Source organism: Cygnus atratus, chromosome 11 (assembly GCF_013377495.2).
Source record: "Cygnus atratus isolate AKBS03 ecotype Queensland, Australia chromosome 11, CAtr_DNAZoo_HiC_assembly, whole genome shotgun sequence".
Lineage (NCBI taxonomy): Eukaryota > Metazoa > Chordata > Aves > Anseriformes > Anatidae > Cygnus > Cygnus atratus.
The window spans coordinates 13,029,350-13,043,936 of record NC_066372.1 but is presented as its reverse complement, the minus strand read 5'-3'; the positions used below and the strand labels follow the sequence as shown (position 1 = coordinate 13,043,936).

The window sequence follows — 14,587 nt, the reverse complement described above, 5'->3', positions numbered from 1 at the left end:
CAGTGAATTACAGCCATAAATATGCAGTTTGTTATATAAAATTCCAGTGTAATAGTAGAACATTTAACTAATATGTTTACAATACACAACTAATCTGATGGATGGTAAGTCACGACTACTTAACTCCGATCTTGAAATCAAATAAAAAGTATTTGAAGCTTCTAAGACATGCTGGACTGGGGTCCACCTCTAGGAAATAGAACATTCTTAAAAATTTTATCCGCTGCTTAGAAATGAAAGCGAGTGCTGCAGGCGCATTCCAGGGCTCGAGGACGTGACCTCCAGCATTTAGCAGTATGTCCTTACGTTAAGCCATTAACTATTTCAAACACTCCGGGCATGATGCAGCTAAGTTTTGCCTTCCTTGTCCCTTTTAATTAGTAGAGCTTTCCAGGATGTTTGCAGTCTGATTTATGAAGTCCCAGCCTACCAATGTTGAATTTAATTGTTTTATTGATCATTTCTCAGGGTGTAAATTGAACCTTCAGGCTCAGCCTGGATGAAGGAGTGCTGTGTAGGAGCACTGCGTTAGATACAAACTTAAGCTCCAGAGAGTCCCGATTCTCCTGTAGCAGTCAGTGCCTCATCCACAGGAGGAAGCTGCTGTGGCCTCTGAGCCACAGCTTAACCCCGTTACATCAGGGTAATAATGGCTTTGATCAGCAGGTGGAGACCAGAGAGAGCACCTGGGAAGCAGAATGGAGCCTTTCATCTAGACTCAGCCTATAGCTCTTGGAAACCTGGAGGCTGTGCTAGGCCCCGGGGCTGGGCTCAAATTGGGAATGGCACAGTGGGAATGTAAATTTCCCTTTCTTAGTCATGTAAGAAAAAGGCTCTTACAGTCTTTAATAGGAATCACTTTTTTCTTTTTTTTTTTTCAGAAAGTTTTATGAAGTAGAACATCCTATTTTGGTCTTTTTTTTAAGGAATCTGTGTACTCTGGAGTGTACATATGATTAATAAAGGTATTTTCCATAATGTTTAGGGAAAATATTAGTTTAATTAAAAGGAAACACCAACCAGCACCAAAAAGAAAAAATAAGAATCATTATCACACTATAGTACTCCAAAATCTACCTATTTCTAAATCTATCTATGAATTTGACCTGTAGAACCTCACAGCTGGTTTGTCAAAGTAGTGTAACAATTTGTAGTGTATCCAAGGATACAGTGAAACATTCATAAAAGTGTCTGTATATGTACATAATTATATATAAAAGAAAGAAGCCCACTAGGATTCTTCACTGTTTAATAGATTTTGCTGTATTTACAATTATTTCAGAACATAGCCTGAATCCCAGCAGTTCTTGGTGGGATATGGAGTATGAAGGACTGCTGCACAGTAAGAAAACCCTTCCCGGGACTGTGGGCTCACACAAACTCTCCAGCCTGCTCAGAAGCAGCTCTCCCCTCGGACACAAGGACAGCAGAAGTTTGCTAAGCCAGAACTTGGGCCAGAAATCACAAGAAAAGCAGTTGTCCTGTGACATGCTCCTTAAACTCTCCAGGTATATTTTAACGGATACCTTTGGACCTAGCTTGGCCTGGAATCTCTTCCGATTTTATCACTGTGATCAGGAAGTCAACCTGCCCAAAATTCACATCAGTCCTCTCAAGCTGGCACAGCACAAGCTGAAGCCTTTCCTGCTGCATAGGATGCTTCAGCTGCTCCGGAACATGGGAGTGCTGTCTGAAGGTCAGCAGTCCAAGGTCTTCGCTCTGCTCAAGAAGCAAATGCTGAAAACAAGGAAAATGCCCTTAAAGCCCCAAGTGGAGCAAAGTGGTAGGTACATAAGGAGGAGATGGTTTTGATTCTGTCGCGCCGATGGGGCTGAGGTGGGAGCCATGCTTAGTGTGCAGGCCCCGGTGCTTTGCTGAGCGATGACGAGGGCTGAGGTGCGCAGCCTGAGGCAGGAGGTGTGTGGTGAGGTGGCTGGGAGCAGCCGCCCTCTGCACAAGAGGAGCCTCTGGGGTAGCGTGTGGAGGGCAGTCGCCGCAGATGAGCCATAGATTGGTTGTGAACTGCGTTATTTGGAGACGGTCTGTGGGAGTCGATACCGGCGCTAAAAGCTGTGGTTAGTGCTGTACCTGGCTCGGTGCGGCTGCCAGGCCTCTGAGAGCATCTCTAATGCATTATGAGTGTGCTGCCACGGCTCCCCAGGGCAGTGCCAACGACTCCCCCTGCCCCGCTCAGAGCTGGGGGCTGCCTGCGGAAACATGTCAGGGAGCCGCGCTGTATGGAAAAACGTAAAACTTAGGAAGAATTTTAAAAAATAGAGGTGGAGGATGGCAGGATCTGCAGGTAGGGAGAGGAGCAGGAAAACCTAATTGATAATGTTTGTTTAATTAAGGGTAACGTAGGAGCTGATGGCCTGTGTCCTTTAGGCATTGGGTGCTCTGGAGGATGGGACGAGGCCTGAGGGGACTGAGGACTGAGGGTCATCGAGGCCTGAGGGGACTGAGGCGTGGAGGGCATCGCGGCCTGAGGGGAGAGGGGCTTGGGGGGCGTTGCGGCCTGAGGAGACCGAGGTCCGAAGGGCGGGACCTGAGGGGACCGAGGTCTGAGGGGCCCGGGGCCGGGTCCGAGGCTGGGCGGCCAGGGCTGTGCAAGGGCGACGCCGCCCGGCCGGCCGCGGTGCAGCCCCGCTCAGGATCCATCCCCTGCAGCCCTGCAGCCCCGGCAGTCGGTGCATCCCCGGCCGGCTGGCGTTGGAGCAGCTTTTCTGGTCTGTACCGCCTGAAAGCGAGGCCTCGGTAGTCACCGGGGTTTGTTAGGGAAGGCTCCGGCTGTGTTTGCCTTCGGAGCAAGCCGAGGCGGGAGATGGCAGAGATCTCCTCGTACCAGGTAGCCCGTTAAAGAAGAGGAAGACGACCAACTTGCTTTGCTAGAAAGATAAACTTCAGTTTATAACAACACTCAGAGGAGGGCTTAGGATTATTTTTTTTTCAAGGAAGATCTGTAATAACACTCAGAGGGAGGCTCAGGATTTTTATTTTTTTTATTTTTTTTTCCAAGGAAGATCTACCCCAGCAGTGTGCTTGAGGCAGTGAGGATTAGTCATGATTTCCCACTTGCAGGTGTGAGGATGTTTGGGAATGTGCTCGCGCTGAGGATGTGCCCTGTAACTAAACGGTCTTGTGTAAGCTTCGGCCTGGCGCTGCTGCAAAACAAAAATCATCCACAAAAAGGAAATTTGGGAAAGAGTGAAAGGAAAAGATTTTAGCTCGCAAGCACCAAAATGCAGATAACAACAAGCTTTTCTGTGCTTTCCTGAAAATGAAACGGGACTCTTCAGAAAAACAAGATGATACATCCAGTCTCATTTGCTTTGTAATTTTCCTCCTCAGTCAGAGGAAACAATGCAGGAGAAAATGATACTGAAATAATTCACTTCCAAGAATTATTCTTGCCTTAGAAAACAAACAAACAAACAAAACAAACAAAAAACAACAGAGCAGTGTAGCTATGTGGATTTTGAGACTACGGGGGGAAAATGGCTTTGAAGGATTTAAACAGTGCTCACACCATACAAATTTTACATTCTTGTTCAAAAAAAGGCCCTTGTGAATTAGAGTCAGCTTTGGCTTTGCTAATAGTTTCACAAGGCCTGCATGAAATTTAACACTACCCAAAGCCTGTATTACACTTATTTCCACTATTACTAGGTTATGTTAACCATTGTTATCTTTTATTTACATTGCAAGTAAGTCTAGGAAATCTTTCGCAGAGTAAATGTTTTATATATATATATGAGGTTTCTAGGGGACTGACAGGCATAAAATAAAGGTTCAAGTTCTCTTCCACCTCCAATTCTACACTTCTAGAACCTCAGAATTCAGAGAAAATAGTGTGTTTTAAGACAAAGCACTCCTATTTGTCTTGTCCTGCCTGCAGCTCCCACCAGTAGATAAATCTTTCTCCAAAAAATGAGCACAGCCTACCATACCTCTGATAGCTGCTCTGCTTTCCCATGACCCATATTCATACATATCATGTTCAGATAAGAAGGAGGCACAGTACTGACTAATGCCGCTTTTTGGAAGGAAAATGCCAAAAGCTATTTGAGACAGGAATAGAAGTGCCAGCAGTACATGATAGATGAACAGCCGGTAGCAAAGGTGGCAGCTCTAGCATTTCCCTGTATTATGGAGTGTTGTTATGAGGGAGTATCGGCTGGACGTGTTTCTCTGGGCTGGATGCTTATCTTGATTCAGCACCGCCCTGGGTCCCACAGTAGGGTGTAGGAGACCAAATGCGTTTCCTTCAGCACAACTGAGTGCTGCTCCTGCTCCAGAGCTGTCATCAGGAGCGTGGGCATGGCCATGCCCCTCGCCCACCCCCTGCTCCCAGTCTGTTCTCATATTTTGTCTGACAGCACTCGCTCCTTATTAACATAACTATAGCCTCTTTGTGCCCTCTGACAGAAGAAATCCTGCACCAGAATAAATTTCAGGGGTGACAGATTGGAACGGTTTGACCAGATGATGGCACACAAATGTCGCTGAGATCAGCAGCACCTGTGGCTTCACACCTCTTTGGCTTTGGCCCTGGCACTGCTGCTTGCCTGCTTCTGGCTTCTCCTTGCCGCTGGATGCTGGGCAGCGGAGAAGAGATGAGGGATTAGACTCTGGGAAGGAGGTGGCAGTGGCTGCAATAAGCAGTTACTTTATGTGTCCCCTGGAAGCTCAGTTATGCTAGAGCCTGGGAAAAATGTGGTATTCTATTTCATGGAAAGCAAGAGTGTGTGTGGTGGTCCTCCTGCAGGCAGTGCCATGTGTGCGGAGACTGGAGGCCAGCCTGGAGCCCGTAAGGGCAAGGAAGAGTCCTAGTCCATGGGGATAAATGCAAACAGATTTCTTTGAGGCTGCATCCTGCCAGAGCACCTTCTAGAGGGAAGGGTTTTTGTCTCTTTCGCTGCGGGCTCTGACTACAGCTCGGTCGGGTGAGGTGATGTGGCAGATACCTCTCTGCCCCGCCACTGTCTGGGGGGACAATTGCAGCCGCTGGGTTCGGGTGCTCTTTGCAGAGCTGCCTGTTGCAGGACGGGCTGGGGTGGGACACCCCTGTGGGAAGGTGCCCGTGGCAGGGGGCTTGGACCTAGATGACCTTCAGGGTCCCTTCTGACCCGAGCCGTTCCCTGATTCATTCTGAGGTGCTGGCGGGCTGCAGTGAGAGCTGGGGGCTGATGCCTCAACCCCTGTCCCCCCGCCCAGGGCAGGCTCCAGGCCCCTGAACCCCACACTTCACACTTTTGAGCCCAGCTGGGTGCTCTGCGGGCTTGCAAAGAGCCCCCAAAGGCCTCCCCGGGCCGAGACCCGCTGTGACCCCCGGGAGCCCGGCGACCCCCGCAGCAGCCCGGGGCCGGGGCCGACCTCTGCGGGCGGGCAGCGGGGCTCTCCCCGGCCCCGAGCATCTGGGCGCCGGCCGCAGATATACCTCCGGGCTGGAGGGCTCGTCCCCGGCTGGGAGGAGCCAGAAGCGGAGCTGCTGTAAACAGTGCGGGCACCGCCGGCGGCTGGAAGATGGATATAAATAGGGAGGCGGAGGGGAGGCAGCCGGAGCGGAGGAGCGGGAGCTGCCTGCGCCTGCCTCTGCCCAGCAGCCCGGGTCGGGAGCTCCCGAGAGGCGGCGTCCAAAGTTTGCGGCTCGGCGCTGCCGGGGCTATAGGTAAGAGGTCTTTTCGCCAGCCGGAGTTCGCCGGCGCTTCTCGTCCGTCTGCCGCTGGGGTTTTCTCCTCGCCGGCTCCCCGCTCGTCCTGCTGTCGGGGTTGTCACACGCTGCGTGCGGTAGCGGGGGAAGGAGGTTGCTTCTGGTTTCGCTCTTGCTAGGTTAAGTGGAGGAAAAAAAAAAAAAAAAAAAAAAAGAAAAAAGGTGGAAAAAAAAAAAAAAAGCCCAAAGCAAAACGTGTCTTGGCGCCGGCTCCGTGCAAAGCCGCGGAGAAGGAGCCGGCGCCGCGCACGTGTTCGGGCGGCGGCTGCGGGCTGCAGGTAGCGGCCGGGGGGAGCCCGGGGGTGCTGCGGCTCCCCCTGCCCTTCGAGCCGGACCCGGAGCCGGTCCCGGAGCCGGTCCCGGTCCCGGCAGCGCCGCGGGACGCCCGGCGGAGCAGCGAGCGGCAGCGCAGCAGGTCGGTACCGCGCCCCTCCGCCCCCGCCGCGCCCCGCCGCGCGTCGCCGCCGCTGCCGCTGCCCCCGTCTGTTGCAGGGCCGTGCCCGGGGGCCGCCCCGCACCTCTCCCCGTGGCACCCCGGCTCCGACACCCGCCGAGCCGCCGTCGTGGGCCGGGGAGCGGCTCTGCGCCTGGAGAGCTCCGCTACCTTCCACTCCCTCGTCATCCGCGACGGAGGTAAGCGATGAGGGGGACACGCAGCCGGGTGGCGGGGCACCTCCCGCTCCCCTCTTTCCCGTCCCCGCCGGTGGGAGCCCCCTGACCCCGCTGCTCTCCCCACGGCCGCCAGGGAAGCTGGTGTTCGCCGACCGCCCCCGCGGGCCGCCCATCACCCTGCGGGCCCGCTACATCCTCATCCAGGACGGCGGGGAGCTGCACATCGGCTCGGAGCGCTGCCCCTACGGCTCGCGGGCCACCATCTCGCTGTACGGGCGAGCCGCCGACGGGGCGGCCGTGGCCGGCTTCGGGCAGAAATTCGTGGGAGTGGGCGGCGGCGGCGTCCTGGAGCTGCACGGCCGGCGGCCTCGCTCCTGGAGCCTCCTGGACAAAACCCTGCACCCCGGAGGGCTCCGCCACGGCCGCTACTCGTCGGAGAAGCGCTGGGGCAGCCGCGGGCTCAACCTCCGCATCCTCGACGCCGGCACGGGGCGGGTGCTGGCGGCGGGGCGCTTCGACACCCACCTGCGAGCCGGCGAGTGCCGCCGCCTGCTCGCCTTCCTGGCCCTGCAGCCCCCCGGCAGGGTGGTGGCGGCCGCCGTGGGGGACTCGGCGGCCCGCAGCCTCACGCTGGAAACGCGGCTGCTCCTGCGGGACCGCCTGCGGAGCGAGCACATCGCCCGCCTGGGCTACAGGTGAGGCGAGCGGCGGGCGCGGGACTCGAACTCGCGGTCCCCGGGGCTTCGGCGGGGCGGGCCCGCGGCGCCACCATGGACAGCTCCGGGCCCGGCGCCGCGCGGCTGCGGGACAGCGCGGGGCAAGCCCCGACGGGGGGCGCGGGCCGGGGCTCGGAGCAAGAGGGAGGGGGAATCCGGGACTCTGAGCAGCCCCTCCGGGACCCGGAGGCTGGGCGAGATGTGTGTGCGGGCTGCCTGCCCGACCGCTCCCTCCTGGTGCCCTTCAGGCAGCCCTGGGCGCTGGTGGGGATCCTCGGAGGGGATGCGCTTTCCACGGCTGAAGATAAGAGGGAGTATCACGGGAACGGGACCACGGGGTTCGCCGTAGCCCAGAGGGAGTTCCTGACCTACGATGGCACCCGCTTCACTGTTACTGCTTTCAGTGGATGGATTAAAGGTTTAGTGGCTCCTGATCGTTGCTTGCCTTCTGCTGCTTTGCTCGGTCTTCTCTGCTGGCTACAAATCTGAACTGTGCCATGATAGTAATAGTTGTGCCCCTACGCATGGTGACCACGCTAACAGCAGTACTCCCGTGACATAACATTCAACTGCCTACAAAGAGCTGACACTGACACATTTAATGACCAGAGCGCTTCTATCACACACAGTTATCGAGATAAAAATTAAATCAGTAAGCGCTTGGACTAATTGTAGGACTCCATCCTGTGCAACTGTAAAAATAATGGATTGCTTCGTTTTTCAGGGGTGCCTCATAATGGATTTAGAGTGGAAGTGTCTAAAGGGATAATTCTTCATTTAGTGGATGATGTTAGAAGTTGGTTACCTGGTGACAGGATTGTCATTGCCAGTACAGATTATTCTATGCATCAGGCTGAAGAGTTTAATCTCCTTCCCTGCCCTGAATGTAAAAATAATCAAGTGAAAATCGATGGTATGATTTATTTTTTTTTTAAACCTGCTCGTTTGTTGTAAATACTTACATTGTTGTGTCTTTTATGCTCTACATTTACAGTTACTTATCTCTTTAGCTAATTTTTGTCCCATGTGGACACTTGTCATAGGAGAGCTGAAAGGCCCTGATACTGTAGTGGGACTTAAAATTTGGCCTGAGGCAGCCATTCCCTATAGAAGCCAGGGGAAGTGCTGATCTCCCGTGGATCAGATACTGACAACAGGGCACGTCCCAAACTTGGTGATTGCTTAAATGAAAGGTGTGCACTTGCCTAGAAAAAACATGATAACAAGGACACTGCTCTCCCCCTGAATAAGAGGTTTCTGATTTTTACAGGCAGCCCACTTTATCTTCATATTGGAGAAGTCATAGATGGCATCGATATGAGGGCAGAGGTTGGTCTTCTGACTAGAAATATACTTATTCAAGGAGAAATGGAAGACTCCTGCTACGGACAAAATCAATGTCAGTTTTTCTCCTTTGACACATTCGGAGGACATATTAAAGTGAGTGATTTTTAATGCATGTGCATGTAGGTTGTTTCAGGTAGTTCCTTCCCTGGTTTGTAAATGAGCAGTACGCTGCTTGAAAATGCCATTGTGTCTGGGGGGAGGAAAAAAAAAAAGTAATAATAATACTTGACTTTGAAGGTGGGGAAAGTTTATTGGCCTGTTTTGCAAAACTAGACTTACAATGAGGCTGTGCCATTTTGTTTTCTGCATATCCAAAAGCATACCCTTCTCCAGGCTAGTGGGGTTCTTTAGCTCCATCGCTGTTGGTAGGGTCGGTGTGAAGTTACACAGGTTGCAAAGTGCTGCTGAAGTAGTTGTGCTTCCTCCAGCGCAAACCTGCTCCACTCGTGGCTCAGATAAGCGCTGGGTCTTGCCAGTTGGGCTTAGCCCTCTCTCTGGGTTGTCCCAGGTGTTCCTGGTGGACATGCAAAGTTTTGCTGTTCCAGGGCCTTGGTGTAAGATAAATGCGTTCCCAGTTAGTGGAAATCAGAGATCTGGGCAGGTCTGACCTAAAATCACTTGACAGAGATGAAGTTTTCAGGAAATAGAGCTTGTTGGTAAGTGCTGTCCCTTTCTGTAGCTGGCAGGAGTATTTTGTCCACAGCTGTGTCACGCATTTATGTGCTGCTGTTGCTAAATGCTGTACGTGCTGTTTGGCAGCTATTCCTTGGCACCCCCACACCTGTAGGTGCACAGCCGCCGGCACGCTTCTCCGCAGGTGCTGCTGTGAGTCAGAGCGGGGAGCTGGCACCTCCTTCTGGGATCAGGCCCTATTTTGTACTGCAAACATATTGCCTAATGGGGAAAAAAGTGTTTTTCTTTTAGCACGTTATTTATATTGCAATGCCTTACTTGGACCTACACTTCTTTCAACAGATCCTAAGGAATTTTAGTTCTGTTCACATGTCAGGAGTGGAATTAAAAAACATGGGGCAGCAAATCCTGGGCAGTTACCCTGTGCATTTTCACATGGCTGAGGATGTGGATGAGAGAGGAGGATATGACCGCCCAACGTACCTTGATAACCTGGCTATCCACCACTGCTTCTCTAGGTGTGTTGCCGTACATGGAACTCATGGCCTGCTGGTAGGAAACACATTTTATTAGTACCGAGTTAATTTCTTTGCTTAGGCACTGCTAAACAGTAAGAGCCATTTGTGATGCAAAGAGAAATCAGAATATTGAAATAAGGTGTCTTTTCCCCCAGAGATGTCTTGACTTGTCAAGCTCATTTGACAGGTTACGACTGCTGTTCTGGTGGTGCAGCACTTTGAACTGAATTTCAGGTGCTTCATATTCTCTTGGTAATTAATATTATTAATGGTGTGATCAGGTATAGGTAAATCTCTGTCATGGTTACTGTGGACAGTTTGTGATCATACAGAGTTTAATTTAAAATGAAAGCAATGGGCTTTTAATGAACGTGACTGAAGCAATAGATCTTATTTGCAATGGAGATAAAAAAGACAAGGGTTGTTCAAGTCAGGGCAATGTGAAACAAATCCAAAAATTTTGCACATGACAAAGGGAATGCAATATGAGATGTACAGACCCAAATGGCCACTTCAGTGCCAGAAAAACCCTCAGGAACTTGGCTTTGACCTAGATCTTCACAAGGGCATTGTGGAGAGGAACTTTTTTTTTTTTTTTAAAAAAAAAAAAAAGCCACACGTGTCCCAGCTGGAAAAGACAGGTTCCTGCTCCAGTCCTGACATGTCCAATTGCTGTGTGCTCTGTAGGGCCTGGAGTGGTATTTTCATGTTCATGGACATTTCCTCATTCACCTGATGTGTGCTTAGGCAGAGACACTCCCAGAACTATTCGTGACCTCCCAGGTTTTTTCCTGGCAATGTTTTCTCAGCTCTGTATATAAAGCTCTGTAAGAAATGACATAGATGCACTCTGGTGGGACCCTTGTCTAAAAGGGTCCACCTACAAGCAGGTATTAGTAACACTGCGATCCTGGACCTGTACAACTGAGAGCACTTTTCATGTGTCTCGAACAGTATTTCTATTGTCCATACCACTCAAAATTATTGATTACCTTCTCATATATGTGATTCGCTCTGGCTATAGCACCTGCTTTTGTTGACAGAGCCCTTAGGTGGCAGGAGACTTGCACAGTATGTGTAGATACACTTCAGCTCCCCTTCTCTTCCCATCAGTATTACACCCTTTGAATAGTAGGAGCCTGCCAGGAATGAAAAGTTAAGCCTTACATTAATATTGTTCCTGAGAAGAATGATGGTCTTTCCCTAGGTCTTCATCAGAAGGGAGTCTGTCAGGGTTTTAGCGGGGTATGTGGGATTCAGTAGGTGTGCAATCAGGAATCCAAGAGTGAGATCCAGGCCACCAGCAACCAGGCTGGGGTGGCTTTGAGTCCATGAATTAATCAACAGATTTCATAGCAAAGGTTAAATAAGTGATTCTGTGGAAGAATCATGTGGTTTCAATGCATTCATTAAGAGTAATTACAGTGTATTAAAAAGCCCTGCTTTAAAATAAACTAAAATAATTTGCAGTTCCAGAGAACTGCATATATACCGGATAATGGCAGTTAAATAGCATAGGTGGGTATCCATTTTTGCACCAGGATATATAACTTCAGCCTTTGAGAATAGACCAGACAGGTTTCTTTTCCCCCTTCCTGTTCAGAAGAAGTAACTTTAGACTTTACAAGAGTGCTGTGCTTTGTGCTGTGCTGTGCACGGGTCACACGGCATTGTGTGCGAGGCCCTTCTCCCATCTGCTTCTCCTGCATGCCAGCCTTGTGCCACTTTGCAAGCCCACGGCAGCAGCACAGGCAGCTTGGATTACTCACTGTGGTTAGAAAGCGGGCTGTGACATGCTGCTCGCTTCCCTGGCACACGTCACACTTACCACAGAATACTGTAGTCTTACATGTATAAAGTTGCAGTGCCTAAAGGTCACTTATATTGTGTTGCTGAACTATATATAATTCAGTGTTTAGAGGCATCTTAAACATCTGGTGTTGGACACACCAACAGGGCTGTATCTTGTGTTGTGGACAATGTTGCATGCTGACACATACAGTAATATGCTACTGTTAATGTCACAGCGCTGCAGGCAGGCTTTCCTTTCCAAGCCTCTAATTTCTATCTGGGATATGCCGGGAGCATTCAGTTGTTGCTGTTTTGATCTAACAGCATGGATCCTTCTCAGTAAGTGCAAATGTAAATGATCTTTAAAATGTTATAGAAAAGTGATCAATATAATTTCACGTGTGTAGGTTTTCAGAGCCACCATGTGTTTCTGAAACTGTCACAAATTGTATTAATTAAAGCTAAAATCTGTTTTTGGATACGAGACTGGTTTTTAATGCACTTCTTTGAAGCACAGATTAGTTGAACTTCAGCTAAATTTATAAGAATGACACTCTACAACTGAAATGCTTTTTCCTTTATCGCAGCAGGTGTTTTGCCATTACCAATTCTCTCCAAAAAAAACAGTCTTTGATGCAGCTCCTGCCCATCATTTGGAAGGATATGAGTAGCCAGACTTACTGTTCTTAGCAGGTTGGCAAAGGCGCTTGCATTTTGATCTAAATCCATTTCCTACCTGTATTCCTGAGATTAAGCTGATAGAGACACTTTCTCTCAGTGTTGCTGCATGTAGGTTCTTGGTTATCTTCCTTGTAGCTCACCCTAAGCGACTGCACCTGCAAGCAGAACCTCATTGAATTCCCAAAAATGTATCTTTTTGGGTACCTCGTTGTATGCTGCCTTTTTTTAACTTGAACACCTCACTGAGGCAGAAACAAGAGCAGCAGATGACATGTTTGATGGGTTACTGCCAGGAAATCAAGAAATCCAGTAGAAATATACTTACGGAAACTATAGTGTTTGTGACTCCAGATGTTACGTACAGTTGTAGGCCATTAAGGGCTAATCACAGGATATGAATCTGAAATGGATTTGGTTCAAGTATCCCTCTGTATACAGAAATAACCAAATGGGTTAATATTAGTTAATCTTGCAGTTTTACAAGGACATAACTCTAACTGACGTCAACAGGAATTTGGTATGCTTGAAGAGTGAATAAATATGCTGACAGGGATCATGTAAAGTACAAAGTTCGGTTTAAGTGAGATTTAGTAACAAATAGTTGGTACTTTAACTAACCTGATTTAGTATTCACATTTAAAGGATTTCTAAATTTGTCTTCATAAAGCTGTACATCAAAGGAGGCTTGTGCTAAATCCTCTTGGTCAAATTATGATTTAATACATGTCAATTAATCTTAAATAGGCTGAAGCAGTGAGAGACCATCTCTGCCCAAGCTGAGCATTAAAGGAATGAAGTGGACTTGCATGTTCTAGGAGTGGAGCAGAAAGAACAGAAATCTTCATAATATAAATTACTTCACATAGTGCAATTTAAAGATTTTTTTATTATTTTATTTGGGAAGTATTGCAGTCATGACAATTTCTGGATTACTGGCCTAACTTTCTGGTTTATCATGCAAGACACATACATATTTACACAGATATTTACTTCATGACACTGAAACATATATTTTCTCCTAGAGCTGAGAGTGGTTTTAAATCCAGTATTTTATGATTTTCCCTTAATTATGCATATGATCTCCCTCAGAGTAACTTTAATAGCAGTTATGCTGTATAGAAAGATCAGTCACTCTTATGCAAACCACATGCAGCTTGAGCTAGCTCCTGGATTGATGCACATTAAGACACTGCACTGTAGCAAAACTGCTCCTGGGAGTTTCTGAGTTCACTGATAAAGCACATCACTCTTCATTCCTACTGCTCTTAGCATCGCAATCTGTGGCCTGTACACTTTCTTCCAGGTAAAAGACACCATTGGCTACGACACTCTGGGGCACTGTTTCTTCCTTGAAGATGGGACGGAGCAACGCAATACGTTCTATCACAACTTGGGCCTCCTCACCAGGTCAGGAACGATCTTGCCCTCAGATCGCAATGAAGCTATGTGCCTTGCCATCCGGAGCCACGTCTATGGGAATTATGTTCCTGTGCCAAGCACTGACTGCATGTAAGTGCTCCAGGAGATATAGTTTTTGCACTGACGTTGAAGTTTGTAGCTGGGTCCTAAAAATGCTGTGTTGAAACAAAACTTTTAATGAAAATTTTATGCTATTTGATGAAAAACGTGCAGCTTTTCCTATCATTTCACTTTTAAAAATAATTTAGCTCTTTGACCTTGTTTTGCATGTGAAGATAACTGTTAGCATCTGCATGAATCCTAAGCAAGGAATACTTGCTGCTGTTTATTGCTGTTGCTGTTTCCAAGGATCATAAATGCATAGAGTACTTTGCTTGTGTCTGAACCCCTTTCAGTCTTTTTGAACTGGACAGCTCCATGAAATCTGTATGATAAACGCAAGTTGGCACAGCCAAGTTGGTGTAAGCTGGCAAAAATATCACCTAGTGCAAAGCGAATTTTTGCCTGTTTTCACCAGGGCTGAATTTTGCATTTAAAGTCAACAATACATACGTACATGAGTATCTAGACTATACTAAGAGATTTAGTGAGAATTTAGAGATTAGCATACAGTACAGTGAGCCTCATTTAAAATACAGTAAACAATATCCTGCTATAGCTGACCAAAGTCAGCTTCCATTTTGGAGACTGATGTGCCGTAACATGGGCACTCAAGGGATCCAGGAACTGGCTTGGTTACTGTTTGCAAGTGAGAATATAATTTATCAACAGAAATTTGTATTTTCACATTTTCTGGAAAAGGATCAAGTGCCCAAACCCTACTTATTTTAATTCATGTAAGTAATCCAATTGAATTAATTACAGTTATGGTTGTTGAAATGCTACGGTTGATTGTATGGTTAATACAGATTTATTGTGCACCTATTCAGTCGTTCTGTTCAAGCAAAGGAGTGGGGATTCTTGATCATGCAGTAGTTAAGGTAGATAAAAAATATTGAGATTTTCTGCTTAGAATGATCAAATTAATTGTTATGGTCATGAGAAATGGTTTACAGTGTTTTTACATGTGGTCTTTATTATTGCAAAAGATGTTATCAAATGAAGTAAGACAACAGATCATAATGTTTTCATAGCTATGTCTGGCTTCTGTTTGTGCCACT

The 14,587-nt window shown here is 48.3% G+C and overlaps 2 protein-coding genes across 4 annotated transcripts in view; both read left to right on the top strand.

Annotated features, from left to right (window-relative positions):
- The window catches only part of LOC118251910 (cell surface hyaluronidase-like), a 57,706-nt gene that overhangs the window by 1,157 nt on the left and 41,962 nt on the right, over positions 1-14,587 (top strand). The window contains exons 3-10 of the mRNA XM_035554568.2: positions 1,283-1,783; positions 6,203-6,343; positions 6,456-7,017; positions 7,287-7,456; positions 7,763-7,951; positions 8,309-8,478; positions 9,361-9,570; positions 13,312-13,517. Coding sequence (XP_035410461.2) covers positions 1,283-1,783; positions 6,203-6,343; positions 6,456-7,017; positions 7,287-7,456; positions 7,763-7,951; positions 8,309-8,478; positions 9,361-9,570; positions 13,312-13,517 — 2,149 coding nt within the window. The remainder of the gene's footprint in view (positions 1-1,282; positions 1,784-6,202; positions 6,344-6,455; positions 7,018-7,286; positions 7,457-7,762; positions 7,952-8,308; positions 8,479-9,360; positions 9,571-13,311; positions 13,518-14,587) is intronic.
- CEMIP (cell migration inducing hyaluronidase 1) overlaps positions 1,695-14,587 on the top strand; it is a 115,044-nt gene continuing 102,151 nt past the window's right edge. The window contains exons 1-2 of one of the 3 annotated variants that reach the window (XM_035554569.2): positions 1,695-1,783; positions 3,021-5,668. The gene's annotated coding sequence lies outside the window, so the exon portion shown is untranslated. Of the gene's footprint in view, positions 1,784-2,986; positions 5,669-14,587 lie in introns of those variants that run through there. The other 2 variants (XM_035554573.2, XM_035554575.2) reach the window with 2 other exon arrangements.